At 44.8% G+C, this 27,788-nt stretch overlaps 1 protein-coding gene and 1 pseudogene across 3 annotated transcripts; one reads left to right on the forward strand and one right to left on the reverse strand.

Moving 5' to 3' along the window:
- The first annotated feature begins 136 nt into the window (after nt 1-136).
- Nucleotides 137-27,788, forward strand: ZNF346 (zinc finger protein 346). Of its 3 annotated transcripts, none has more exons than XM_060094862.1 (7): nt 137-347; nt 10,140-10,243; nt 10,803-10,895; nt 12,653-12,797; nt 16,833-17,066; nt 23,666-23,759; nt 26,337-27,788. In XM_060094862.1, exons 1-7 carry the CDS (start codon nt 137-139, stop codon nt 26,422-26,424), a joined length of 969 nt encoding a protein of 322 aa, XP_059950845.1. In that variant the 3' UTR covers nt 26,425-27,788. The 3 variants fall into 3 exon arrangements, with proteins under 3 accessions (XP_059950845.1, XP_059950847.1, XP_059950846.1); XM_060094864.1 differs by having other exon boundaries at nt 150-347; nt 16,881-17,066; XM_060094863.1 differs by lacking the exon at nt 23,666-23,759 and having other exon boundaries at nt 150-347.
- On the reverse strand, nt 8,127-9,537 carry LOC132487136 (phosphoglycerate kinase 1-like; annotated as a pseudogene).

Below are 27,788 nucleotides of genomic sequence, written 5' to 3' on the forward strand. Positions count from 1 at the left end.
CCGAGGTCCCAGCAGCGTCGACGAAACAGAACGGCCAGGGCCAGAACCGCAACGCAGCCTGCAGTACTCAAACCTCGCGAGATTTGTTGGTCGGGCAAAGCCATCCTCCCACCCACATCTCGCGAGACCAAGGTTCATGAGCGGCTATAGCCGGTTAGGGATTGTGGGGAAGATGGAGTATTCAGCGTTGGGCACCGCGGAGGCCGCGGACAGCGGCGCGGCCCGGCCGTACAACAACTCGGAAGAGCGGGAGGGCCGGGAATCCGACGGGCTGCGCTTCGACCGCGAGAGGGCGCGCCGCCTCTGGGAAGCAGTGTCCGGGGCCCAACCAGTGGGGAGGGAGGAAGGTGAGTCCGGGGACTTCAGAGGCAGGAAGACACTCGCCCGCCTGCTCCTTTCGCGGAGACTGGCGGAAGCGCGGGGCGGGGACGCGGACCAGCCCCCGGGTCTACGGTCACACCCTCTGGCGCCCGGCCCGCCCCCTTGCGTTATGCGCCCCGGGACTCCCTGACTCCTGCACCTCACCAAGACCCGGGCGCCTTGTACCGGCTCCCCTGAAAATCCAGGCTGTGTGCCACAAGAAGCGCGCGCAAATGGTCAAGGGCCTTCTCACGCTCTGGCCGCGTGGTTCTTTACCCCGCTTTCCTCACCCGCGAGAGCTTACTTCTGCCTAAACTTGGGACTGGAATCCTCCGGGCGTGCCGTCCACGCCGTTTCGGAGACCCTCAGAACCTTCCCCGCCAGCCTCGTAACCTCTTCACTATCCCAGTCTCCAGGTTCCCCCACCCCTAGTGTCTCTTGCCTCCCTTCTCTCATGCCCCACACTTCCGAGGGCTCTAGAGGGCCTTCTCCATACCTCAGTGTTCCTCCTGAACTTGGAGACTGAGCCCTGGCTTACCCCTGTTTCTTGGTGTGACCTGTCTCCACCACTTGAATCGCTTTTCTAATATAGGGGCCAGGAGCCCGAGAGCCTGGCCGGGTATACTATGGCTCCAGCTTGTTGTATCCCACGCTTGACCCAAGGTTGTGGAGAACAGGATATACAAGTCCGTCTAGGGGGGCACTTCTGGGCTGAAGCTTCCCAGGTTCTGCACTTGACCTAGCCCTGGGTAAAATGGAAATAGAAAGAGGAGAATGGAAAGAGCTGCTCTGACCCCGTTTTGTGACCCCCTTCACAGTCCTTAGCAGAGCTAGCTGCTTAACTCTAACCCAGAAGTACACAAACTGGGCTTTTGTGCTAATCCTGTCAGGTAATCTGCAGGGAAATAGATTTCTCTAAAGGTTTGTTTGCTTGCTGAGCAGACTAATCTTGGAAAGTTAATATGTTGCTTGTGAACTGATTGTCCTGGGATAAAATGGAATTTTTGACCACATCCAAGGAAGATATGTTTAAATTTGGGGTGGTATACATACCTATACCCTGGTGTATACTTCTCCAATTTAAAAACGAGTCTAGTCTGACTCCTAAATTAATAAGAGGCTCCTATCCCCCTCACCCTCATACTTTCAAACTTGTCTGGCACAAAGTTGCCTCTCCTCCACCCTCCACCACCCGCAATTTTTCTTTCATTAATTTGACCAACATTCACTGACGCCTGCTCTGTTCCCAGGATTGGCTGGGCATCAGAGCTACAGAGTTGAGAATAATACTGTCCTTGCCCTGGAGGGGCTTGTAGTCTAATCCAGGAAGCAGACACCAAGACAGTTGCAGTATAATGTAGTGGGTTCAGTAAAGTGGGAAGTCTAAGAGTTGAGGGTACACAAAGAGGAAGCGACCTTTGTCCTCAGGGGATAGGGAAGGCATGCCCTGGACATTGAAGCAGAGAACACAGCAGCTGTGCTCTGGGAAGTGAACTGTTTATGTGTGTATGAATGCCCACAGTCATTTAGAACCCAGTTCATTTCCCTGCTCTCACTTTGTCCAATAATTTATTTGAGGTCTAGGTAGATACCTATAACACCAAGTCCTACTCACCTTGGTTTTTTATTTTCTCTTAGTTATAATTTTTGTTTTCTCATTGAGTTATAATTTACATACCATAAAATTCACCCATTGTAACTGTAAAATTCAATTAATTGTAGTAAAAGTATAGAGTTGTATAGCCCTAGTCCAGTTTAGAATATTTCCATCACTCCAATTTGTGCTCCTTTACATTAAATCCCCACTCTTACCTCCTGCCCTTGGCAACCCACTAATCTGTTTTCTGTCTCTATAAATTTGCCTTTTCTGGACCTTTCAGTAAATGGAATCCTATACTATATAGTCTTTTTCATTGGCTTCTCTCACTCAGCATGTTTTTGAGGTTCAGCCAAATTGTAGTATGTATTAATACGTCATTCCTTTTTATTGCTAAATAGAATTCCATTGTATAAATCTTGCTTTTTTAATTATCTAATAATCTCTGCCTTTATTTTATTTTATTTTATTTTTTGCCATATGCGGGCCTCTCACTGTTGTGGCCTCTCCCGTTGCGGAGCACAGGCTCTGGACGCACAGGCTTAGCGGCCATGGCTCACAGGCCCAGCCGCTCCGTGGCACGTGGGATCTTCCCGGACCGGGGCACGAACCCATGTCCCCTGCATCGGCAGGAGGACTCTCAACCACTGCGCCACCAGGGAAACCCAATCTCCGCCTTTTGAGTGGGCTGTTTAAACTATTGACATTTAATTTAGTTGTTGATATGGCTAGACTTACTGTCCCTACTTCGTGACCCTATGAAAATCAGCCCTCTATGTCACATTCTAGATCTCTCAGCCTCTGCCCCATACCTCTTCTCATTGTCTACAATATGGATACAAAATAAATCCTGCCAATCAGATGCCTTCTCGTAAGATTTGGAAGGCAGAAATGCAGTGAAGATCATATTTCTACAGCTATTGTTACTGTCAAGAAAGGTCGTGGAACAATAAGATCTTCTTACATCAGTGTTCCAGCATCCATTCTCCAGCTTCATATGTTAAGAGGCATGTTCAATGACAATGGAAGCTTCTTACTTCCAGCAAGGCTGCAGTGGAGGCCTGAGATTATAGCTCACCTGTTGGAACAGTTATGCATTGTTCCCAGAGACATTTCTGGAAGGCTCAACCTAGTACCTTCAGCCTTTCCAATAATTTTCTAAGCACCTAATTTCCTATATTTGGAATTTCCCCTCTGGTAATTGGTAATTGGATTAGAGTTGTATGTGGATATCTGGGAAGCAGGGATTCACATTCAGGCCACCTTCTCAGAATTCTGATAATTCATATAAGTTCTTTTTCCCTCTGTGGACCTTAGCTTCCTCCAATCTCATGAACCTCTCACAGATTTTGTGAGTCAGGAATTCAAGAAAGGGTTGGCTGGACAGTTCTGACTCAAGGTCTCTTATGCAGTTGCAGTCAGGTAGTGGCTAGAGCTGAAACGGCAGTGGGATGGAACTTCTGGAGGCTGGCCGGGCATCTCTTTTTTCACATAGTCTCAGAGTCTCTCCATGTGATTTCATGCATGGAATAGTTAAGACTTCCTCACAGCTTAGAAGAAAATCGCTTACATGGTAGCTGAAGACTTTAAGAGCAAATATTCCCAATTTGGTTCTTTTTTATAATTTCTGTCTTCCATGTGCCTATATGTTGCTTAGTAGTCAACCAGTGATTCAGTAAATACCTGGAGACAGTAAAGGCCTCGGTTGGATCTGTAGGTAGGTAGGAAAGTACATTCAAAGTTCAGGCCATTTTAAAGTCAGCCCTGGCTTTTACTTTCTGTCAGGGCCTTTTGCATCTCTTCTGTGCATGTGTACAACCTCAGAGTTGGCCAGGAGTATGTGGCTAACTTGGGCCCTCTTAGGTCCCCACTGCCACACAGTTTCAGCCACAAACATGACACAGCAAAGGCTATAGTAGAGCCTTTGGCCTTTCCTCCTCACCTACCTCTGAGCCATCACTTCCACCAACATTATCACTAGGTAGGGGCATTGCCCACCACTCCAAATCAATTTCCTCTTCCACAGGGAAGCTATTGGTTCTCACATCCTACCTCTTCCTGGTAGAACCTCTGCACTGACTGAGTGTGGGAGGGGATGAGAGCAGTCCCAGATTCCCGCTCTTCTCACCCGAAGTTCAGCAGATATATAAAGCATAAGTGCTTCCCCAATTGTTAAGTGCCTTTGGTCAATTTCCAGAGTACTGAAGGGATTGTTTTTGTCAGTTTTGTCCAGTGTTTTAGTTGCCTTGGGTGAAGAGGATATCCTCACTCTGCTATAGCCAAAGTCCCACCTCATACTCATTTTATATTCAACTTCACTTCCTCTGCCTGACTTCTGAATTTGGAGGGTCCAAGACTCAGTCCCAGGAGTCTCAATTTGTATCCCCAGCTCTGAGCTTTCCCTCAAGCTCTAGGCCTGAATCTCTAGCTGACTACTTGATATCTCTACCCATGTATGTGATAGACCACTCATGTTTAATATATCCAAAGCAAAAGTCTTTAATTTCTCCTCCAAGGCTGTCTTCCTCCAGTTCTCATCTGTTAGTTGCTCAAATTCAAAACCTAGGAGTTATCCTTGAATGCTGTCCTACTTCACCCCCTACATCCAATCAAAGAAATTGGATGTCAGATCTACTTCCAGAACATAATTCCAAATCCATCCACTTTTCTCATCTCCATTGACAACCTGCCTAGTCCAAATTTCTGTCATCTATTGCCTAGAAGACTGCAACAGCCTTTTCCCTGTTCTTCCTGTTTCCATTCCTATTCCCATATAATCTGCTGACACAACGAACAGACTAATCTTTTCAAAACATAAGCCATATCTTGTCACCTCTCATTGCACTAAGAATAAAATCTGTAGTTCATACCATGGTTTATGAGGCCTCATACTCATTCCACATGATCTGGTAGACCTCAAGCTCTCTCCAACTTTATTTCCTACCACTATTCTCTCATTCACCATACTATATCCACACTGTCCTTCTCTTCATTCCTTGCATATGCCAAACTCATCCCTGCCTCAGAGACTTGACACTATCTCAGGCTGGAACAGTTTCCCCCAGACCTTCTTGTGGCTAACGCCTCCCTAACATGGTCTTCACTGACTATACAGCCCCATCATTCTCTACCACTTTGTTTGCTTGTTCTCATAATATTTCTCACTCTCTGTCACTATCTTGCTTATTTATTTACTTTGTCCTCTCTCTTATTTGTTGACATGACCCCAGCACTAAACCCATTGCTGGCATGTAGAAGGCATTCTGAATACATAATTGTGAACTGTGTGAGTGTATTCTCTGAGGCCAAAGAGGTGTATTTCATTTATTCAGCAGGTATTCACCAAGCCCCTCCTGTGGGTTAGGGATTTTATTTTTAATTTATTTTATTGAAGTATAGTTGATTTACAATGTGTTAATTTCTGCTGTATAGCAAAGTGATTCAGTTTCATATATATACATACATATACATGTATATTCTTTTTCATATTCTTTTCCATTATGGTTTATCACAGTATATTAAATATACTTCCCTGTGCTATACAGGAGGACCTTGTTGTTTAATCCATTCTATATATGATAGTTTGCATCTACTAATCCCAAACTCCCAATCCATCCATCTCCCACCTCCCCCTTGGCAACGATGAGTCTGTTCTCTATGTCTGTGAGTCTGTTTCTGTTTTGTAGATAAGTTCATTTGTGTCATATGTTAGATTCCACATATAAGTGATATATGGTATTTGTCTTTCTCTTTCTGACTTCACTTAGTATGATAATCTCTAGGTCCATCCGTGTTGCTGCAAATTACATTATTTCATTCTTTTTTTATGGCTGAGTAGTATTCCATTGTATATATGTACCACATCTTCTTTATCCATTCATCTATCAATGAACATTTAGGTTGTTTCCATGTCATGGCTATTGTGAATAGTGCTGCTATGAACATAAGGGTGCATGTATCTTTTTGAATTATAGTTTTGGCTGGATATATGCCCAAGAGTGGGATTGCTGGATCATATGGCAACTCTATTTTTAGTTTTTTGAGGAACCTCCGTACTATTTTCCACAGTGGCTGCACCAATTTACATTCCCACCAACAGCATAGGAGGGTTCCCTTTTCTCCATACTGTCTCCAGCATTTGTTATTTGTAGACTTTTTAGTGATGGCCATTCTGAGTCAGGCATTTTATTAGATACTGGGTATACAAAGTCATAAGAGACATGGTCCTTGCCCTGTTTAGTCTTTGGGAGTCAGATTCTGAATATCCTTGAAAGGAAACCCCGTCTCCTTTAATAAAACAAAATCCATCATCTCCAGGCAAGGAGAGAATGGCTGGATCCTGACTCCTGGGTAGCATTTTCCCTTTATGGGCTTTGCATTCTGAGGAGCCTCTCACCCTCCCTTTAAAAAGCTCTGGCCCAGATGTGTTCACAGACCCACTTCTGTTGGTTTCTCTGAGCACGGCTGAGGCAGCCACAGTCTTTCACAAAAATTTACCAAACACTGTAGGAGAAAAATAGGGCAATAAACAAAAGACCCTCAGGGTCAGAAATATAGCCAGACAACAGCCCTTCTTCCTAAAAGGGCTGGCATAAATAAATAAGCTTTATATCTTGTGGAGTAGGGAGAGGCACCTTAAAAGTTCCCCACCAAGAACCTCCCTCCAGAGAATCTTGCCCACTTTTTGGTCCAGAGTAGAAGATAAAACACATGAATTTGCCGTCCCCTCACGGTTTTCTAGATTCTACCCCTGCCTCAGATTGTCGATGTCATGATAGAACTCATGCCTTGAGTGAGATTTTACTCCCTCCTCAAAAAGTAAAGCTTTGGGGGCTTCCCTGGTGGTGCAGTGGTTGAGAGTCAGCCTGCCAATGCAGGGGACACGGGTTCGTGCCCCGGTCCAGGAGGATCCCACATGCCGCGGAGCGGCTGGGCCCCTGAGCCATGGCTTCTGAGCCTGTACTTCCGGACCCTGTGCTCCGCAACGGGAGAGGCCACGAGAGTAAGAGGCCCGCATACCGCAAAAAAAAAAAAAAAAAAAAAAAGTAAAGCTTTGTTTTCCAGGCCCAACAATTAAGCACAGGTTAATACTATAGTTTCCTATGGTGTGGAACTTGTGTGACACATTAGGTAACTTTTTTTTTGGCTGCATTGGGTCTTCGTTGCTGTGAGCAGGCTTTCTCTAGTTGTGGCGGGTGGTGGCTACTCTTCATTGCAGCACACGGGCTTCTCACTGCGGTGATTTCTCTTGTTGCGCAACACAGGCTCTAGGCGTGCGGGCTTCAGTAGTTGTGGCTCGTGGTCTCAGTAGTTGGGGTGCACGGGCTTAGTTGCTCTGCGGCATATGGGATCTTCCCGGACCAGGGCTCGAACCCGTGTCCCGTGCACTGACAGGCGGATTCTTAACCACTGCGCCACCAAGGAAGTCCCTTCTCACTGTTCTTGATCTGATTTTGAAATATATAAAATTACCTAATGGACTTCCCTGGTAGTGCAGTGGTTAAGAATCCGCCTGCCAGTGCACGGGACACGGGTTCGAGCCCTGGTCCGGGAAGATCCCACGTGCCGCAGAGCAACTAAGCTCGTGCACCCCAACTACTGAGCCTGTGCTCTAGAGCCCATGAGCCACAACTACTGAAGCCTGTGCACCTAGAGCCCGTGCTCCACAACAAGAGAAGCCACCTCAATGAGAAGCCTGTGCACTGCAACGAAGAGTAGCCCCCGCCTCTGCAACTAGAGAAAGCCCACACACAACGAAGACCCAACACAGCCAAAAATAAATAAATTAATTAATTTTTTAAAAAAGAAAAGAACAGTGAGAAAATTATTCTCTTTTCACGTCTTTCAATTCTTCTGATTCTGTCTGGGAAGTCGTCTCAGTTGGGTGCTACAATGTCTTAACAACTCTCCTCACAGTTGCCACTCTCTCTCTCTTTATTTTTTTTTCTAGTTTCAATGGATATTTTTATTATTTATTTAATAGATCACCAACTTCTTCTCGCTCCCTACCAACAATTGGAATTTCATTTTGTTTCCATGCTGAGTGGTGAAACAATGACAAAGCTAATCAGAATAAGCTACTTCATAAAGAGAACTAAGCTAATACAGCTCACTTTCTTTTGACAGGCATAATATAAATATATGCACTCTAGAATGCACAATGGTTTAGTCTCTAAGAAATTCAAATAGGATCTTGAAGAATGTAGGCAAATCCAGGGTGCAGTAAATGTGAGCTGAGATGCCGTACAACTGTTTAAGGGTTCCTGGCGCTACATCTCTTGGCCACTAGCCAAATCTTGACATGGGGGAAGATATTAGCTAATGCCAAGTGGAGATGCAGAAAGTGCTAAGTTGACTTAGGGGCTATGCACAGGAACCAAAAGGCAGGAAAGTACTAAACATTTCTGAGAGCATCCACCCCAGGAAGCACTTTACCTTCCAGGAGCTCTAAACTGGCACCACCCCCAGTGCTCACATGTCTGCCTTTATCCTCCGTGTTCCATTTGGCACAGCAAGTAGCAGTGTCTCCACCACCTATGATGGTGATGCAGCCCCTGGAAGTGGCTTTTACCACCTCATCCATGAGGGCTTTGGTTCCTTGGGCAAAAGCTTCCCATTCAAATACGGCCACAGGTCCATTCCACACGATCTGCTTAGCCTGAGCATCAACCTCAGCATACTCCTTGCTGCTCTCAGGACCACAGTCCAAGCGCATCCAGCCAGCTGGTATGCCAGAGGCCACAGTGGCTTGGCCAGTCTTGGCATTCTCATCAAACTTATCAGCAGTGACAAAGCCAACAGGCAAGGTAATCTTCACACCATTCTTCTCAGCTTTGGACATCAGGTCTTTGACAATCTTGGATCCCAAACAGAGAAGTGCCAATCTCCATGTTGTTGAGCACCTTAAGGAAGGTAAAGGCATATTATTGATCAGCTGGATCTTGTCCGTAACTTTAGCTCCACCCAGGATGGCCAGGAAGGGTCGCTCTGGGCTCTCCAAGGCCTTGCCAAGTAGTTCAGCTCCTTCTTCATCAAAAAACCTCTAGCCTTCTTTGGCAGATTTACTCCCACCATGGAGCTCTGGGCTTGGTGACCAGTGCCAAAAGCATCTTGACATACACATCCCCTAGCTTGGAAAGCAAAGCTCGGAAGGCTTCTGTTTTGGCTGTCTCAGCTTTAACCTTGTTCCCAGAAGCATCTTTTCCCTTCCCGTCTTCCTCCACATGAAAGCGAAGGTTCTCCAGCAGGATGACAGACCCAGCAGCTAGGTGAGCACAAGCTTTCTAGTCCTTCAAGAACAAAACGTCCTTGCCCAGCAGAGATTTGAGTTCTACAGCAACTGGCTGCAAGGAGTACTTGTCAGGCATGGGGACACCATCCGTCTGGCCCAGATGGCTCATAAGAACAATGGACTTGGCTCCAATGTCCAAGCAGAATTTGATGCTTGGAAGGGCAGCCTTGAACCTCTGGTTGTTTGTTATCTCGTTGTTCTTCCTAGGAACATTGAAGTCCACTCTCATGATGACCCGCCTCCCCTTCACATCCAGCTTGTCCAGAGTCAGCTTGTTAGAAAGTGACATCTTGGCAATTCGTGGCAACAAGAGGCCGGGGGAAGAGACTGGGGCAGTGACAGCAGCAGAGACTGCGTTTGCCACTCTTTTGTTCTTTTTAGAGAGAACTGCGAGCCTCTCACACCAGTATCTGGCTAGAATTGTTTCATTTTTATTGTATTTATTTTTATTGGTATTTACTTAAGTTTATTATTTAAAGATTCCTTTTTAAAAGAATTTACTTAGTAAAGAAAGTTGGCATAGGGACTTCCCTGGCAGTCCAGTGGCTAAGACTGCACGCTTCCACTGCAGGGGGCATGGGTTCCATCCCTGGTCGGGGAACTAAGATCCCACATGCCATGTGGCACAGCCAAAAATAAATAAATAAATAATAATAATCATTTAGAAAGAAGAAAGAAAGTTGGCGTACATAAAAGTATAAAGTAAGTTACACGTGAGGTGGCACGAGAATATAACATGATTCATGAAAGCAGTAGGGGAGGGGTGGCTGAGGTTTGCCGATTTAATAGTATGGCATTCCATTACTCAGTTCCTGCGTTTGAGGCAGGGTTCAAAGACAGTGCTGTTGAGGCAGGTTTTTAACTCAAAGATTTTTATTTTCCTCTCTGTAGTGGAACACATGATCCAGAAGAACCAGTGTCTCTTCACCAACACCCAGTGTAAGGTTTGCTGCGCCTTGCTAATTTCTGAGTCCCAGAAGCTGGCACACTACCAGGTATGCCCTTGTACCTTTAGTACTGCTTTATTTTTCCAGACCCAGTGTCAAACCCCCACTTCTCCCTGGCTTGTGCAGTGAATTCCTTTTTAGCCACCCAGGTGTTGCCTCCATGCATGTTGGCTGTGACTTGAAGATTGACCTAATTTTTCTGAGTCTCATTTCTTCCATCCAAATCAGGATCATTATACTTATATGTTCCCCTGCAGCTTGGTACAGTAGAAAGTACATGCTTTGGCTCTAAATAGACCTGTGTTTGAATCACATCTCTGCTACTCATCTTGGGCAAGAAACCTCACTATCTTCAGCCTCAGTTTCCTCATCTGTAAGATTGAGATGATGATAATTTTCTCATAAATTATTGTGAAGATTAGATTTGACAGCATTTAAGTACTTTATACAGAGTAGGAACTCAATAAACTAGGTTTCTTCCCCCACCCTCTCCTCCTCAAAAGGGTCTGTGAGGATGAATCAGATGAAAACCTAGTAAGTGTTTTTGAGTGCCTTAGATATGAAATGGCATTTAGCTATCTTTGATCTTTTTCCTGGGTTCTTGCAGAGCAAAAAACATGCCAACAAAGTGAAGAGATACCTAGCAATCCATGGAATGGAGACATTAAAGGGGGACACGAAGAAGCTAGACTCAGATCAGGTAATACAGCTGCCATGTTGAGACTGCTCACTTCCCGATGAAGCCAGCAGGCAGGTTGGTGTGGTGGAAAGAACATGGGCTTTGAGTCAGACTGACTTGGCTTCAAATCCTGGCCCTGTCGTGTGATTTGGGCAAGTCTTATTACTTCTCTGAGCCTTGATTTCATCCTCTATAATAATGAGGATGCTAATGTCAACTACCTTTCAGGATTTTTCCAAACTAAAATGAAGGCAGGTTTATTAAAACACCCAACACAGAGCCTGGCACATAGTAGGCGCTCAGTAAATGGAGCCATTGTCAGTGATTTGTTAGATTAGGACAGCTGTCCATTCCCTACTCAAGAAGAGAAAGTGAAAGAAAGCCAGGTTGCTTGCTTTCTTGAGATCTGGGGGAAAGAGCTGAGTTCAATACTTGAATATTTGGAATAAACAAGTGGATTAAACACTTTTCCAGCATGTTTGCTTTTTGCCTTAGAAATACTGTGAGAATTATGCTGAAACAACCCCAATCCCTGAGGTGTACCATTATTTTTGTTCCATAGCAGGCTGTGCAAATGTCATGCATGAAAAGTCAGCAGACTAGGGCCCAATACTAGCTCTACAACTTAACTGGTTGGGTGACTTTGGACAAGTCACTTAACCTCTCTGTACCTCACCCATAAAATGGAGATAATAGTTCCTACCTCTTAAGGGTATTGTGAGGTAAAATTCCAATTCCTAGTGGATGCTCAGTGAGTAAGAGCTTACACTACAAACTGTGCCTCCCTGTCATAGGGACCACAGATTTGGAAGGGCCTTGCTCATCCCTTCTCCAAATTCACTGGCTCATCCCCTGGTTGCCCTTCTTGTGATTTAGAATCCAGAAAGACAAGATCACCTCTGTGACTCTGGGCAAGTCACTTCACCTCTCTATATCTCTGATCCTTCTACTCAGTGGCCCAGTAGTTCTAATGGGATCATGGGCCCCTCCCCATCCAACAAAGAATTATCCAGCCCAAAATGTCAATAGTACCAAGGTTGAAAAATGCTATATTAGAATGAATACTGTATTCAGAAATCAGATGTAAGAGAGAGGCTGGGAACTCTTAATATAGACTTGAAGTACATTGTTTTCTAGCCTAATCATAATCATGAAATAAAACCCAATGATCTGCTTGTTCATCAAACCCTGAACATCTGCTGTGTGCCAGACTCCAGCAGAGTGCTAAGGATAGGAAACAAAGATGAATCCAACAGTCTTTGCCCAAATGTTGCACTTTGGTTCACAGAAAAGTCTCCTAAGCTGTGACACTGTCAGTTTAGGGTGACAAGCGAGTGGTATGATAGAGGTCTATTTAATGCACTCCAGGAGTACAGAGGAAGAACAAGATGAGTTCTTCCTTACTGGAATAATCACACAAAGTGGCTTGATAATTGTTTACTGAGTAATTTTCTTGCGTAAAAGTCTCTCAGAAGAGGTAATATTTAATCTGGGCCTTGAAGGCTAAGCAGACATATGCCAGGCAGTAAAGAAAGGAAGATCATTCTAGGCAGCAGGAATATGGCCCAAGTAAAACAAGGAAGTAGCAGAGAACAAAAGGGGGAATGGTGAGTAGAGCATGGGATGAAGTAGCTGGAAAAGAATCCGGAAAGGTAGGTTGGGGTTAGTGTACGAAGGGGGCCTTGAATGCTCATTCTCCTATGGGCAGTGGGGAACCAGTGAGGATTTCCTGGCCGGGCAGTGGCGTGACCAGACCTGTGTTCTTTCTCCTTAACCAGAAGAGCAGCAGAAGCAAAGACAAGAACCAGTGCTGCCCCAGCTGTAACATGACCTTTTCCTCCCCTGTCGTGGCCCAGTCGCACTACCTGGGGAAGACCCACGCAAAGAACTTAAAGCTGAAGCAGCAATCCACTAAGGTGGAAGGTACTGGTTTTCCTGAGTGGTGCTATGTATCGGGACCCCTCCCGTCCTCAAGGCACCAATGCCAGGTGCTCCCAGAAATGCTCACTGGGGCCACAGACTTGAAGAGGTTGAACTGCTTTTGAGAGCCCTTAAAAATATCAGAGTAAAAAATATATATATATATCAGAGTAGACCCAGCTTCACTGAAATGCATCCTCGGAGTTGTACTCACCTAACCTCCCTTTCTTTGGTTACATCAGTTTTTCTCTATAGAAGCTTCTTAGCCCTGAGCTTTTGTCCTTAAAAATCATTATAAGTCAGGAGTGCCAAAGTCCTCCAGGCTATGCACACCAGGAGAGCATTCTATCTCCTGCCTCTCCCACTTAGATGTTTCCCTCCTAGCATCCACCTGCCCTGTTGCCATGCATTCCAAATTAAAAGCTAAATCCTTGTCTTTTTCGTGTGCTCAGGTTATGCCCTGCTCACTTTAATCCTCAAAGCTGCCTGTTCTCCTCAAGACAGGGACTTGCCTTTCGAAGCTGAATACTTCAGCGCTGCCACTGCTGCCCAGCAAACTGTATTTGCAACTGCCATGAATTCACTCCCAGTGCAGTGACTTCTAAAACAGCCCCCTTTATCTTGTCACCCCTGGGGCTCAGCCTTCACTTTCATCTCATTAACTCATGACTTTCTGGGATTTTAAACCTCTGCTAACTGCAGTTAGTCAAAACTGAAAATTCTTTGATCTTTATTTTATTTTTTTCTTGGTAATTTTTGCTTCTGTCTTTATTTTGGACCAAGAAGTAGACTATACTATCTATAATACTTGTCCTTTTTTGAATTGCTGTATTATAAAAACAAGACAGTGATGTTTTGGAAGACCTTGATGATAGGGTAAAAAAATCACTCATAATTATACTCTCTTATCACACCCAAATCTAGTATTCCTGCTATGAAACAAGAGATAAAGTCATGGATGCCCAAGTTTAAATCCTGCCACTGCTATTTACTGGCTGTATGACTGAACTTCTTCGTGCCTGAGTTTTCTCACCTATAAAATGTTGATAATACTACTTCATAAGTTTTGAGGATGAAATAAGGTATACAAGGAACCTAGGATGTAATAAATGCTCAGTAAAGGACAGTTCTCATTTTTTTTTTGGCCAAGTGGCCTGCAGGATCTTAGTTCCCTGACCAGGGATTGAACCCGGGCCCCAGTAGTGAAAGTGCCAAGTCCTAATCACTGGACTGCCAGGGAATTCCCCACGGTTCCTATTGTTAGTATTATCACCATCATCAAGATAGCCAGTGAATGGAATCCCCGCATAAAATGCAGAAGTTGATCAGGCATCCACCACCTGGAGCATGTCACTGGCCTTGCTTATGGTTTGTTCATCATTAAGTTATACTAGTACTAATTGCTTTTGTTTAAATTCAGTGTTGGTACCATTTATGGTACCAAAAAGATTAAACATTAGACCAAGGGAAATTAGCTTAAGAACAGAACTTCATATGGTCACTTATCTTTAGGTTTACATGAGCTTAACTTTCTATAAATGGGAAAATTCCCTGGAATATGCCCGGTCCAAAGATTCCATATTCAAGGGTTTATGTTTTGTATTTACTTTTGGCCCTTGCCACATAACAGGTATGTTTTTATATAGCTATAATCATAGTGCATGCACCATTTGTATCCTGCTTTAACTTTTAATTTTGTAGTTTAAGCACATTTCCATGTTATTACATGAGTTTATAACTATATTTCTGAAATTAAACATTTTTCTAATGTAAAAGTAATACAAGCATGTTGTAGAAAATATGGAAAATATAGATAAATGGAAAGAAAAATACTCATCATTTTACCATTCAAAGATAACCACTGTTAACATTTTGGAGTACTGTTTCTCCTATAATCTTTTGTTATGTGTATGTGTGTATATCTGTGCGTATATGTGTTTTATGTATGTCTAGATTATATATATAAACATAAAATACTTTAACCTTATTGTTTTTATAAGAACAACGCATACTCATTATTGTTATTTCTAGTTCAAACAATGCAAAAGGTACAAAGAGAAAAGTAAAATACCACCCAAATCCTGCCACCAAGAGAGAAACACTGTTAATATGTTGGTAACATTTCAAAATACCAGTATACACATATAGATTGCACGTTATGTCTTTTAATAATGACATGATCATATCATGTGTATAATTTTCTTTTATGCTCTTTTCACTTAATATAACATTTGTATTTCCCCATGTTATTAAAAACTTTTTCATAAACATTTTTAATGACAGTATCCCATCACAGCACATTTATTTAACCAGTCCTCTAATGGTGAACATTTACGTTTTCCCCCTCTCCTTTATTAATGTTTGTAAATAACACTACAGCAAACATTCCTGTAGAATTCTCTTTCCATATTTCAAGTTGTTTCCTGAGAGAAGACTCCTGTAGCTCTCATTTTTACTGGATGTCCATTAAGTGGTTCCTCCAACTTTACTTAACCATTCACCTCTGATGCTTCTCTTCAGTATCTTTTAAAGAAAGACCCTATGTTTCAGTGATCGTGATTATTTCTTTTCTGACATCAAGAATCTACATTCATTGTAGAAAAGTTGGAAAAGACTGAAAAGCACACTTTTACTCAATGCTTTTGGTCTTTTTTCCACACATCACCAGTATGGTTTTTGTTGTTTTACAGAACCGAGGACATAAGAACCAGTTTGCTGTATAACCTGCTTTTTTTTCTTTTCTTTTTTTTTTAACTCAACACCACATACTGAATATTTTCTCATATTATTGAATATTCTACAACATGTACCTTACTTTTCCAGTGACTTGCTGAAACAATGGCTAAGGAAAATCAAATAGCCAGGGAAATTGAGATTTCCTATACTGGAAAACCATTGTGAGAAAAGCCAGCAAGTTTCTTCTGGCTTGTTGAAAATCCTCAAAACTTCCCCCATTGAAGTGGTACAGAGATGAAAGAACATCTGTCTGTGAGTGCTGCTGAGCCCCACCTCTCCTCCACCATTGGTGGGGGTTCTAGACCACATTTTTAAAGCAGTGGTTACTAGATTGACACCATTCCAGCCACGTGGACTCATGAGTGAGTCATGACATCCACTTTATAAAGCAGCAGTGCAGCCTGCAGTCAGCATCAGGACATTTGTTGGCCCACGGGAGGCTTACATATATGCCCATACCAGGCTCTGATTAACTGAATTCATGGACCACAGCCAGGGATGTTTTCTGAAGGTGAACGCATGGACTGTAGCCTTCAGGTCTCCCTGCCACACTCTGGCAGCCTGGCATAGAGGAGAGGGCATGGTCTTCAGGGTCACACAGACCTATATTCACTCATTAGCTGGGTGATCTTGGATAAGTCATTTCACCCATCTGAGCCTCGGTTTTTCTCTGTCTTGTGGCAAAATGACACCTACCTCATGGCATAGTTCTGAGGACCAAAAGAGAAAATATATATACAAATCTCATAACTAAATGTCAATGTCATCCTCCGCTCCCCCACTCAGCCTAGAAGGCAGTGTAGCCTAAAAGGCCCCCCTAGTACAGTGCCTTTTCTAAATGACCCTCCAGGCCCTCAGGCCCTCAGTTTCTACATCTGTGCATTGACTTCCACATCCATAACTGGGGTACTTTGAGGATGGGAGTAAAACACCCAAACTTCTTGTCCCATTTGCTGTGAAGTTCTGGGGAATTCCGAGGGATGAGAAGATTGCAAGCATGTACATCTCTAATCTGTTGTAATTTGTCAACTTGATAGCAGAAGTGCAGATCCCTCTCGGAATATAAGAAAATCAGGATTCATGTGCCTGAAGTAGTTAAAGCTGCCGAACAAAGTAGGCGGTCTTTGGGCTCCCCATATCTTCTCAATTAGAGAAGATTTTCACTGTGTGATTCACGCAGGCAGTGCCACACCTGCAGGTGTGATTAACTAGTGACCAAACCTTTCTTTGCATTCAGCATACGCGAAAGCCTGGCACCTTCTGGGTTTTTTCATTGTTTCTGTTTGAACTCTCTCACCGCAGCTCTGTCGAAACGCCTTACAAACCCTTTCCTTGTGGCCTCCACCTTAGCCTTGCACCAGAATAGAGAGATGATAGACCCAGACAAGTTCTGCAGCCTCTGCCACGCGACTTTCAATGACCCTGTCATGGCTCAGCAACATTATATGGGCAAGAAACACAGGAAACAGGAGACCAAGCTCAAACTTATGGCACACTACGGGCGGCTGGCCGACCCCGCTGTCACTGACTCATCAGGTAAGGGGCCCAGCTCACACCCAGAGCTGGATCGGGGCTTGACTGCTGGGGTTCCCTGGACCACCGAGGCTATGCTTTTCCTCCTTAGGTCTTCTGAAGCAGGCATTGCAAACTCAAATGCCTGCAGAGGCTGGACAGGAAATTTCAATATGTGAAAGAGCCAGGAGGGGATATGATTAGCTGAGGGTATGTGCCTCTCCTAGACAGCTCCAGCCAGTTGTTACCATATCTTTCAGTTTTTCAAAAGAATCTAGAAGCCAGATTTGAATAAGAATTCTCCTGATTTTTAAATGTGCAACTAAATTTTTAAAAGTGTAAACCCTATGTGAGTCAAACCTGCCTGCAAGCCAGATTTGGGGCAAGGGCCACCAATCTGCAACCTCTGATTTAAACTCCCTGTCATCCACATTTCTTGTGTGAAGGCCTCAGCAGCCTCTGCCAGATTTTATAATGTCCTCAGAATCCCTCGTCTCCCAGCAGCTAAGGCCCACCTGTGTCCCTGGGATAGAGTGGTGAAGGAGACCACTCTGACTCAGAACATTAACTACTGCCCTGACCTCCAGATACCAGTCAGCATCACAGGAGTGAGCATTCATAAAAAGTTAGGAGCCCTTCCCATCACAGTAACTACTCACAGCCTATAGTAAGGGTGGGGAGGGGGAGGTTATTATTTTCTCTTTCAGTCAGCAAATATTTATTGAAAACCTGCTGCATTCCCTCACTGGGTTATAGTAGTGACCAAATCTGATACAGTCTCTGTCTTGTGGAGCCTACTTAAGCATTGGTGTGAGTCCCCAGGGCTTCTTCCCCAGGCCATGGAGATGCAGCACCAGACAGACAGCACCATGGCATCCAGGTGCAAGGAAGCTCTTGCTCAGAGCCATCTGTGCTCTTCCCACATTCCTGGAGAGGTGAACACCCAGATGCCATAGATGTTCCAGACCACATATGGGCAAGGGGAACGATCATGCCTCTCTAACAACCCCCCAAGCCCCAAAGCACCATACAGCACAGGCCGTCCTTGGGCAATACTGCCTGATGAGAAAGGTACAAAGTGGTGGCTATGCAGCAAGGGAGAGATTCCTTTAGCAGGGTGCCAAGGATTGCCTTTCCAATGCCTTTGAAAGACCCTCTTTTAGAAACCTCTTCAAAATCAGAAAGGAATGACTAATATTTATTTACTGGTCCTACATATAGGTAGTGCCTTTCCCTTTAACAGGATCAATCCCATATGCTGAGGCATCTGGAAACTTCAGAACCAAGCTCCTCAGAGCCCTGCTTCACGACATAGCATCCAGCTAGCACAACCCAGTGTTCTCCTGCAGCTAACCCTCTTTTGCTCCAGTTCCTGCCCCAGCTTTACTCGGTCCTGCCCTGGTCATTCCCTCATTATCTCTTTTCCACTGGCAGGACTGAGGCACTGCAGTGTTTCAGGCTGCTTATCTTAACTTGTATCCATTCTTTACTTTTATCTCAAACCAGAGCCTCCTTCTTGTATTTACCCTTCTCCATTTGTCTAAGCTAAATTACCATATTTCATCCTAGAACTGTATCCTGGATCCTTGTCTCTGGCTTAAATCATTTGACTTCATTACAGATCAACTAAATTCTTTCATGAAAATCTAGGTGGGGGGAAGGGGTATCACATCCCACTTTGATATTAATATATACATTATAATTTGATCCCCACAGCATTCCTGTAAAATAATTGTCATTTTCCCACTTTACAAATAAAGAAGATGAGACTCAGAGTGACTTGCTCAGGTCATACAGCTGATATGACTGATGTTAATAAGTGACAGCGTCAGTAGGGGTCTGTAGCTCTGTCTGGTTCCAGAATGTACACTCCTTCTCCCTGCCTTCAGCTCTGAGTGTACTTGGCTGTAGGCTCTCCGAGTCCAGGGTGTCAGCAGAGACACTGAGCTCTCTCTGACCCCCTTCTTACAGAGGTGGGATGTTGACCTAGGGTATGCAAGCAGTGACTTCTGCTGACAGGGGTTCTGCCCTAGCAAAGGATTTAGGTTGTTAGCAGCTTGGCTCTTCCCTGCTGGCTTCAGTCGACCCTTGTTCATTCGTTCTTTCAGACAGTCAGTCATCCTGCACTTACCGATGTCTGCTGTAGTCCAGGCCTTAGGCTCACATTTAATTACCTGACTTAATCCACACAACAACTCTTTTGTGCACATTTGATTATCCCCATTTCACAAATGAGGACATTAGGATCAGAGAGATGAAATGATTTGTTCTGGGTCCCACACTAGGCTGTGGCAGCCAGTATTGAAACCCAAGTCAGGTTCTGTGTTAGGTCCAGAGAATAGTTTCCATGAGGCTCCTGGCAAGTGTCTCATGACAAGTATGGGTCAAATGTGAGATGTATCTGATCCAGAGTATCCAGATCTCTCCCACCAGGGGTGGATGCAGCATCTACCAAGCAGATTAAACAAGACTTGGAGTTTGCTTTATACTCCAGGGTCACATTTCTCTCATTCACTCAAGAATGTCAAAACTAAAACCTGCATATCATTCAGGTAGCCAAATCCTTCCAGCCGCCAGAGCTCTCAGCATCCCCTCTGGGTTACATAAACAAGACAGGTATTGTCCATATTCTTGTGGAGCCTAGAGTCTAGCAGAGAAAACAGGCATTGAGCAATGAACTACAAGTGTGGCAAGCTTTAGAAAAGGAAACAAACAGGATGCTATGAAGATAACTTAAGATGGGGGACCAGGGACAACAGAGATAGTGTGGGGCAACATGCTGCTGGGGAGATGAGCAAGTGTCTAGTCATGGCATTGTGGGTCATGTTAGAGATTTGGACCTTTATCCTAAGAGCATTGGGAAGCTATTCACAGCTTCAGCATTATTAGATCATTCTAGTTACAAAGTGGAGAATGGCTTGCAATTAGGGAGGAAGGGTCGTGGAGAGAGACCAGCAGTGAGACTACTGCAATAATTCATACTGGAGAATATGGGAGGCTGGACTAAGATAGCAGTGGTAGAGGTAGACAGGAGTAGATGGATTCAAGAGGTATGTAGGAAGTAGAATTGGCCATCCAGTATGGGAGATGAAGGAAAGGGAACAGTTAAGGATGGTGCCCAGGTTTAGTCTGAAGCCATTAGGTGGATAACCAGGTTTTGGCAGCTTGAGTTTAAGATGCCCACAAGATATCAAAGTAGAGATGTTCAAGAGGCAGTTGGATATATAGGTCTAGGCCTAAACGAGAGGTCTGGGTTAGAGATATTGCCATTTTGGTAGGTCAGAAACTGTTAAATATTGGTAGTTTCATATGTTTGAAACTAATAAGTGGTCATTGAAGTCAGAGAAATGAAAGAGATCCCTTAGAGTTTAGAGAGAAAGGAGCAAAGCATCTAAGACTGAGCCCCCTGAAAATTCTGGCACATGCTACAAACATGGATGAACCTTGAGGACATTCTGCACAGTGAAATAAGCCAGTCACAAAAAGACAAATCCTGTATGATTTCATTTGTATGAGATATCAAAGAGTAATCAGACTCATAGAAACAGAAAGAATGTGGTTGCCAGGGATTAGGGGGAGGGAGAAATGGGGAGTCTAATGGGTGTAGGTTTTTAATTTTGCAAAATGACAAAGTTCTGGAGATTGGTTACACGACAATGTGAAGATACTTAACACGATAAAAACAAATTTCTCTAACCCAGAACTGTCCTTTACAATTACTGAATTGTACACTTAAAATGGATTAGATGGTAAATTTTCTGTTATTTGTATTTTACCACAATTTAAAATAATAAAAAGAAATTTAAATAGAGAAAGAAAGAAAACCAAGATTGAGCCCTCCAGAACTGCCAGTATTAAATGGTGGAGGTCAAACATGAGACAGCAAAAGAAACTGAGAAGGAGCCACCAGAGAAGAAAAATCAAGAGTGCGGCATGCTGAAAGCCAAGGACAGGGAGACTTTGAAGAAGGAAGGAGTCACCAGTTCTGTCAGGTGCTGTTGAGAGGTCAAATATGAAGAGGCCACATAAGCATTCATTTTGTCCATTAAATTTAGATACAGGGAAGCCTCCATTGGCCTCGGAAAGAGGGTGCACATGTGTGTGTGTGTGTGTGTGTGTGTGTGTGTGTGTGTGTGTGTGTAAGGGGATAGGTTGCAAAGTAATTGAGAGACAAGGAAATGGAGAAGCAGTTGTAGACAGGGCTTTCAAAAGTCTTGGCAGTAAAAGGGAGGAGATACAGGTGCTTTTCCAAATAAACCAGATGTTTAAAAATCAACTCTAGTGACTTATACTTTATAAAATCACAGGGGTAAACCAGAATATCAAACATGTAAAATGAAAATGGATGAGTGTGGGTACTGGACAAAGCTGGTTTTTTAGAAGCACCAATGAATTATTCACTTGCCCCAAATGATGATTTGAATCTAGCTTACAGATCAGTAAACTGTGTGCTGAGATATACCTCGCATAGGAGAGTCCGGAGACCTGTGGTGCAGAGGGGAAAATGGGAGCTTCACAGCCCAGAGGGCAAATCCCAGCTCTGACCCCAGGTCAACCACTTAACCTCCCTGAGCCTGTTTCCTGCTCTGAAAAATGGAGCTCATCACCTATCTTGCAGCACTGTTGTAAGAATCCAAGGGCATAAGTATCCAGAATTTTGGCATGGTGCTTGGTGCTTAATAGATGATAAGAGTGGGCTATTGTAATCTGGGCATCAGTGACCCTTAACCATTGGTGGTTGTCACCCCCACACCAGCTTCAGGTTCAGCTCTGGACTTTGTGGGGAGGGTGATCCTGCTAGTCCATTATGCATCTTTTCCCTGTTAGTATTGAGCCATTAATTCTGGCCTTCAGTGTCTAAAAAAAGACCTGAATTCTGATTGCAGTAATTTTCCCCTTAAATGCTTTAAAGGGATGTGTCTTCCAGGAAATACCTGAAGATACAAGAGAAACAGATGTAGCCGGGAACGTCTGCTAGAGTATTGGATTAGAGGAGATCGTTGGTGTTCTCAGTAGCTGCAGCTGCCATGGAAGGCTGGTTAAAAGATACTCTCCACCTCTTTGCCAGCATCACTCATGGAACTCGTAAGAGTGATGATAAGCCAAAAGTTCACATTTATTGGATACTTACTATGTGCCAGTTGCTTTTATTTGAATCATTACAATAACCTTATGAGGTTGATACTAGTATTAACCTCATTTTATAGGTAAGGGACCTAAGTCTCAGAGAAGCCCCACTTTTACAAATGAGGAAACCAAATCCCAGAGAGATTAAGTAACTGGCCTGTGATCCTACAAGTAAGAAATGATAGAGCTGGGATTTGAACCTAGATCTTACTCCAGATCTGTGAGACTTAGGATGGCAGATGATTCAAAAGGTGTCAGAGGGGGGCTTCCCTGGTGGCGCAGTGGTTAGGAATCTGCCTGCTAATGCAGGGGACATGGGTTCAAGCCCTGGCCGGGGAGGATCCTACATGCCGCAGAGCAACTAAACCCACACACCACAACTACTGAGCCTGCGCTCTAGAGCCCGTGAGCCACAACTACGGAAGCCTGTGCACCTAGAGCCCATGCTCTGCAACAAGAGCAACAAAGAGTAGACCCTGCTCGCCGCAACTAGAGAAAGCCCACGTGCAGCAACAAACACCAATGCAGCCAAAAATAAATACTTTTAAAAAAAAAAAAAAGGTGTCAGAGGACTCTTGAAGTCGTGTACAGTTGCCTGTCTTGCGCAGTTAGCACCTGGCATGCTGAATAAGTACAGCCTTGGCAATCAGCCAAGCCTGCTTGCCATTTACTATCTCTGTGTTCTTGGACATGTAACCATGCCTTGTTTTCCTCATCTATAAGAGAATAATGATAATGGTTTTCACAGAATCGTTATGAGCACCAATCAAAATTATATGAAGTGCATGGCCTATATCAGGCACTTGGTAAACAATAGCTGCTTTTTATTGTAAGTATAATGGTTGTGGTATAATTGGTTTATTGTTGAGTAAAGCTGAGGATCAGAAAGGGGAAGGGATTTAGCCAAGGTCACGTGAATGCAGAGCCAGGAGTCCAGCCCCATATCTTGGTTCCTGGCCCATGCTCTCTCTGCTAGACCATGTGAAGAAAGGCCACTTTGTCACTGGAGCAGCCCTGGTAGTGAGACAGGGTGTCTGTGAGCCCCATGGTAGAGAGAGAGAGACAGATTGATTTTGCTAACAGGCCTCATAAATTACTGTTACTGCAAGCCCAAAGAGAGTGGCACCTTCCCAGAGATCTCTTAGCTAAAGGCATCCTTAATGAGGCTACTTAGCACAGTCAAGGTGGAAAAGACAGTTACACCAGATGTCACCTCTTTGTTCTAGCAATCTTTTATTTACTCAACAGACAGCTACTCTGGACCAGGCTCAGTGCTGGGACTGAGGGCACAGAAGGGAACGAGGAGGTCCCCAGCCCCAGGCATACATGTGCCCCCTAAGCATTGAGGCCACTGGGATTCTTATCAGGGCCAATCACCTAACCTCACCCCACCCATCCATCCTCAGAAGGGCATTTGCACATGCTGTCAAAAGCAGCAGTCCCCAGGTCCCTTCTTATTGGATAACTAAGCATCTTGACTTTTATGTGTGTTTCAGCCGGGAAGGGCTACGCCTGCAAGACTTGTAAGATAGTGCTGAACTCCATAGAACAGTACCAAGCTCATGTCAGCGGCTTCAAACACAAGAACCAGTGAGTAATCATACTTTGAAATTCAAGAGCCTGCAGCAGGAGCTCAGGGCTTTGGAAGCAGAACAAAGCCAAGGTACTCCTTGGCTAAAAGGGAATCCTGGCAGTCTTTTCTGCCAGTCAACAGAAGCTCAATCTGTTAACAGAAAGTTCTTCTCACATCAGCTTCTCCCGAGCCTTTAGACCTGTTGGGCTGAAGGTTTTAGTAGAGAAACATAAACAATTCCCTTGGTGGTCTCCTAGATTTTTTGGCTGTTAGCAGTCTGACTAGGGAAGCTCCTCCACCCCGCCTCACCACTGGCCTGAAGACTTAGTCTCCAGCGCCATCAATTATGTGGCAAGAGCTCCTTCTACTGGTTATTACCAAATATGACCAGGTTCTTTCATCAAATATTGAACACCCTCTGAGCGGTAGCCAAGACAGATCCAGTCCCTACTCTTGTAACCTAACATTCTGATGGGAGGAGACAAACAATAAGCATGTAAACAGCCAATAATTACAAATTGTGATAAGTTCTTTTAAGGGACGAGATTATCAGAGTCATCTGTTCATGATAATCTTGAAAATGACTAACATTCTTTGTTTGAGCTGCTGGTCTGTTGCAGGCCACATGCCAAGCAAATTCTCTCAGGTAATCCTCACAACAATCCTGGGAAGGAGGGGTTATTACTCTGATACAGGCAACCACGGTTCAGAGTGGTATTATGAGGCGGAGCCATAATTCACACTGAGGCTTGTCTGGCTCACAGCACGCTCCTCCAGGGCATCATGCTGACAAGGGGGTTGTGGCACCATATGATATAAACAGGCGAGGTCCTGCCGGGGAGGGCCCACATGATTCTGTCCCTCCCTCTCAGAAGGGAACTGTGTAGTGTGGACAGTGTGCCACAGCATAACCTTCTGAGATAGGAATTATCCCCATTTTACAGATGAGGAAACAGTTTCAGGCAGGCAAGTGTGCTGAAATGATTGCTTTGACTTTGGTGATTGGTTCTGCATTGCTTACAGAGCCGAATGAATAAAAGTGGTAGAAGTACAGAGTGTTGGGGTCAAAATATCCTTGGTCCTCTCTGCTCTGCCTGAAGTCTCCTCTCCCACACTGCGGCTTTATTGATAGATATGTCTTTAACTGGGAGGACTCTTGAGGGTCCTCTTAGATATGGACTTGAGACAAGCCCTAGCAACCTGGCCTGCGTCTCACTCCTGTTTCAGCATACCTCCCTTGCAGCTTGGCTGGTGGCAGTTTTGTCAGATAACATGGAACCAGTCAGAGCCCTACCCTGGGACTGGACTACCCAGACTTGAAAATTCTAGTGTTGTTTACTGTTTTCTTCCTACACTTCCCAGCTGTGTGACCTTAGGTGAATCAGTAAACCTCTTTGAGTCTCCAATTCCTTTTCTGTAAGATTATAGTACAATTTGTTGGACACCTAATTCAAGCTCATTAATTTGCACCAGCAGCTCCAAATTAGGACCCTCCACACACACTTTACAACCCAAGGAAACCAAATGTCAGGTAGATTAAGTAACTTTGGCCAAAATCTCATAGTTACTTGGAGTCAGACCCAGGATTCAAACCTCTGACTTCAAAGCCTATTCATTTTGCCCTGCCATTTCCAAATGGAGCTCATTATCCTCATCTTATGGGATGATATAAGGGTTAGAGATAATATATGTGAAGTTCTAGTCCCGATAAGGGGAGCTGTTAGAGATAAGCTTTCACTCATTCAACAAAGATTTATTGTGTATCTATTATTTGCCAAGCCCTGTTTTGAGCACTGGGGCTACAGTAGGAACCAAGACCAATGCTGTTTCCCTGGTCCTTTGGATCCCCCTCTGGTGGTAGAAGCAGATCCTAAACAAATCCATAAACATATAAGACAATATCAGGTGGTGCTAGTGGGATAGTGATAGAAGAGCCACTTTACATTTCATTCCATGTGATGGGGAGAATGGTCATTCTGTACCGTCCAGGTCATGTAGGGCCCTGTAGGCAGAATAAATGATTTGGTATAGAGGAAATACATGGGCTGCAGTCCTGAATCTACCACACTTTAAAAAAGCTTACTGTGGGCTTCCCTGGTGGCGCAGTGGTTGAGAGTCCGCCTGCCGATGCGGGGGAGACTGGTTCGTGCCCCAGTCCGGGAGGATCCCACATGCCACGGAGCGGCTGGGCCCGTGAGCCATGGCCGCTGGGCCTGCGCATCTGGAGCCTGTGCTCCGCAACGGGAGAGGCCACAACACTGAGAGGCCTGCACACCACAAAAAAAAACAAAAAAAAAAAAAAAAAAAAGCTTACTGTGGGCAGGTCACTTATACTTTCTGAACTTTAGTTTCCTCATATGTAAAATGGCGGTGCTGGTCCCCCCTTGCAGAATTAGCATGAGAATGAAATAGGATACTAGAAGCAAGACACCCAGCCTTGTGCCTAGCATGCAGTGGCCCTCAGTAAAGGAGAGCTGCCCTGCTTATTACTCCATGCCCTGGAAGAGCTGTACTATCGTTGGAATAAGCTACCTGGAATACCATCACAACCACTACAAACTAACCCTGTGCCTTTGTTCCTTCTCAAATTACAGGTCACCAAAAACAATGGCATCACCTCTGGGCCAGATTCCCATGCAAAGGCAACCCATTCATAAAGACTCAACCACCTTGGAAAACTAGAGGTGTTTCTGTCCAGCACCCCAGGTTGAACCAGCCACGAGCCAACTTTCTGTGACTATGGTCAGCCCTTGGCTCCTTCTTCCTCCTTTCTTACACCTGGAGAATACACAGGCCTGAGGCAGGAGTGGACCACAGAGAGCGTCTGATTGGTCCAGGCGAATCCACCCTTGCTCCACCCCTTTGGAATGGGCCCTGTAAGTCAGGATGAGGGAAGCAGAGATCTTGACAGGACTTGGGGTCTCCCAGAGTGGTAGTTTGGAGGATGACCTTTCCCCTTCCCCAGCTCCTCTGGGCTATATATCATGAGGCCCCAGGCCTGTCTTTCCTTTACAGGTCAGTTTTGGACCAGTCTCTGCAGCTGAAGAACTGAGCTCTCCCTGGGCTCTAGGTATCTCCAGTGAAACCTGGAGCTTTCACGCCAGACCTTGGCCTAGGCAGGAAAGGGCAGATGGAAGTGGCTGCCGCATGGAAACTTGGAGTTAATATGACACTCCCTCTCCCCAAAAAGAGTGCAAGCTTTCCTGACCCTGGGATCAGATGCTGGCCAGTTGTACAGATTTCTGCCGACTGTGAAGTCTCCTCCTAGAGCAGTGACACAGTCCTGGCAGAGCATTGCTATTCCTCTTACACCCCATTCTCCACAGTTCCTGAATGGTGCTAAGAATCTGCAGCAAGTGGGGACAAGCTAGAGCCGAAGGAGGCCTCAGTACCCAGTGGGATCATGGAAACCTCCAACAGAGGCCTTTCCCCTCCTCCAAAAGAGGTGCTCTGACACAGGGTCATGTGGGAAGGTCCCCACATGCAAATTTCCTTGATGGTTCTGTACCCTTAAAAGGAAACTGCCTTGTGCCAGCCAGCTCACAGGTTAATTGCTGCCCTTCAGCCCTGCTAGCCCTCTCCTTCCCCTTGTGCAGCAGACCATCTGCCCAGGTTGCTGTGGTGCTAGTCCTCCCCCATCATCCACCAGGAGATTCTGGGGACCAAGGAGCAGGATGGGCCCCTAAGGGAAGAAGAGAGCTGGTGTAAGTTTCTGCAGTGAGGAAACAGACGTTTCCCTGACCCCACACCTAGATTTCTCTAACACTGCTGTGTTTTATGGCCTGGGACTTCACTGGGAGTGGACTTTACCTTGTAGCTTTCAAACAGGAATTCCAGGGAGAGTTACCATCTGAGATCCCTCTTCACTGGGTCAAAGAAGCCTGCATCTGCTCTCGTGATCTCCTCCCCACACTTCCTGTCCCTTCGCCTGTAAATGCCTTTATGTATCGTGTGGGGGGGGCGGTGTATGTGTGCTTATGCTCTGTCTCTTGGTCACTGATGCATCTAAATAAACAACGTCTCCAATGAGCCAGACTGCAACTTAA

Source organism: Mesoplodon densirostris, chromosome 3, assembly GCF_025265405.1.
Source record: "Mesoplodon densirostris isolate mMesDen1 chromosome 3, mMesDen1 primary haplotype, whole genome shotgun sequence".
NCBI lineage: Eukaryota > Metazoa > Chordata > Mammalia > Artiodactyla > Ziphiidae > Mesoplodon > Mesoplodon densirostris.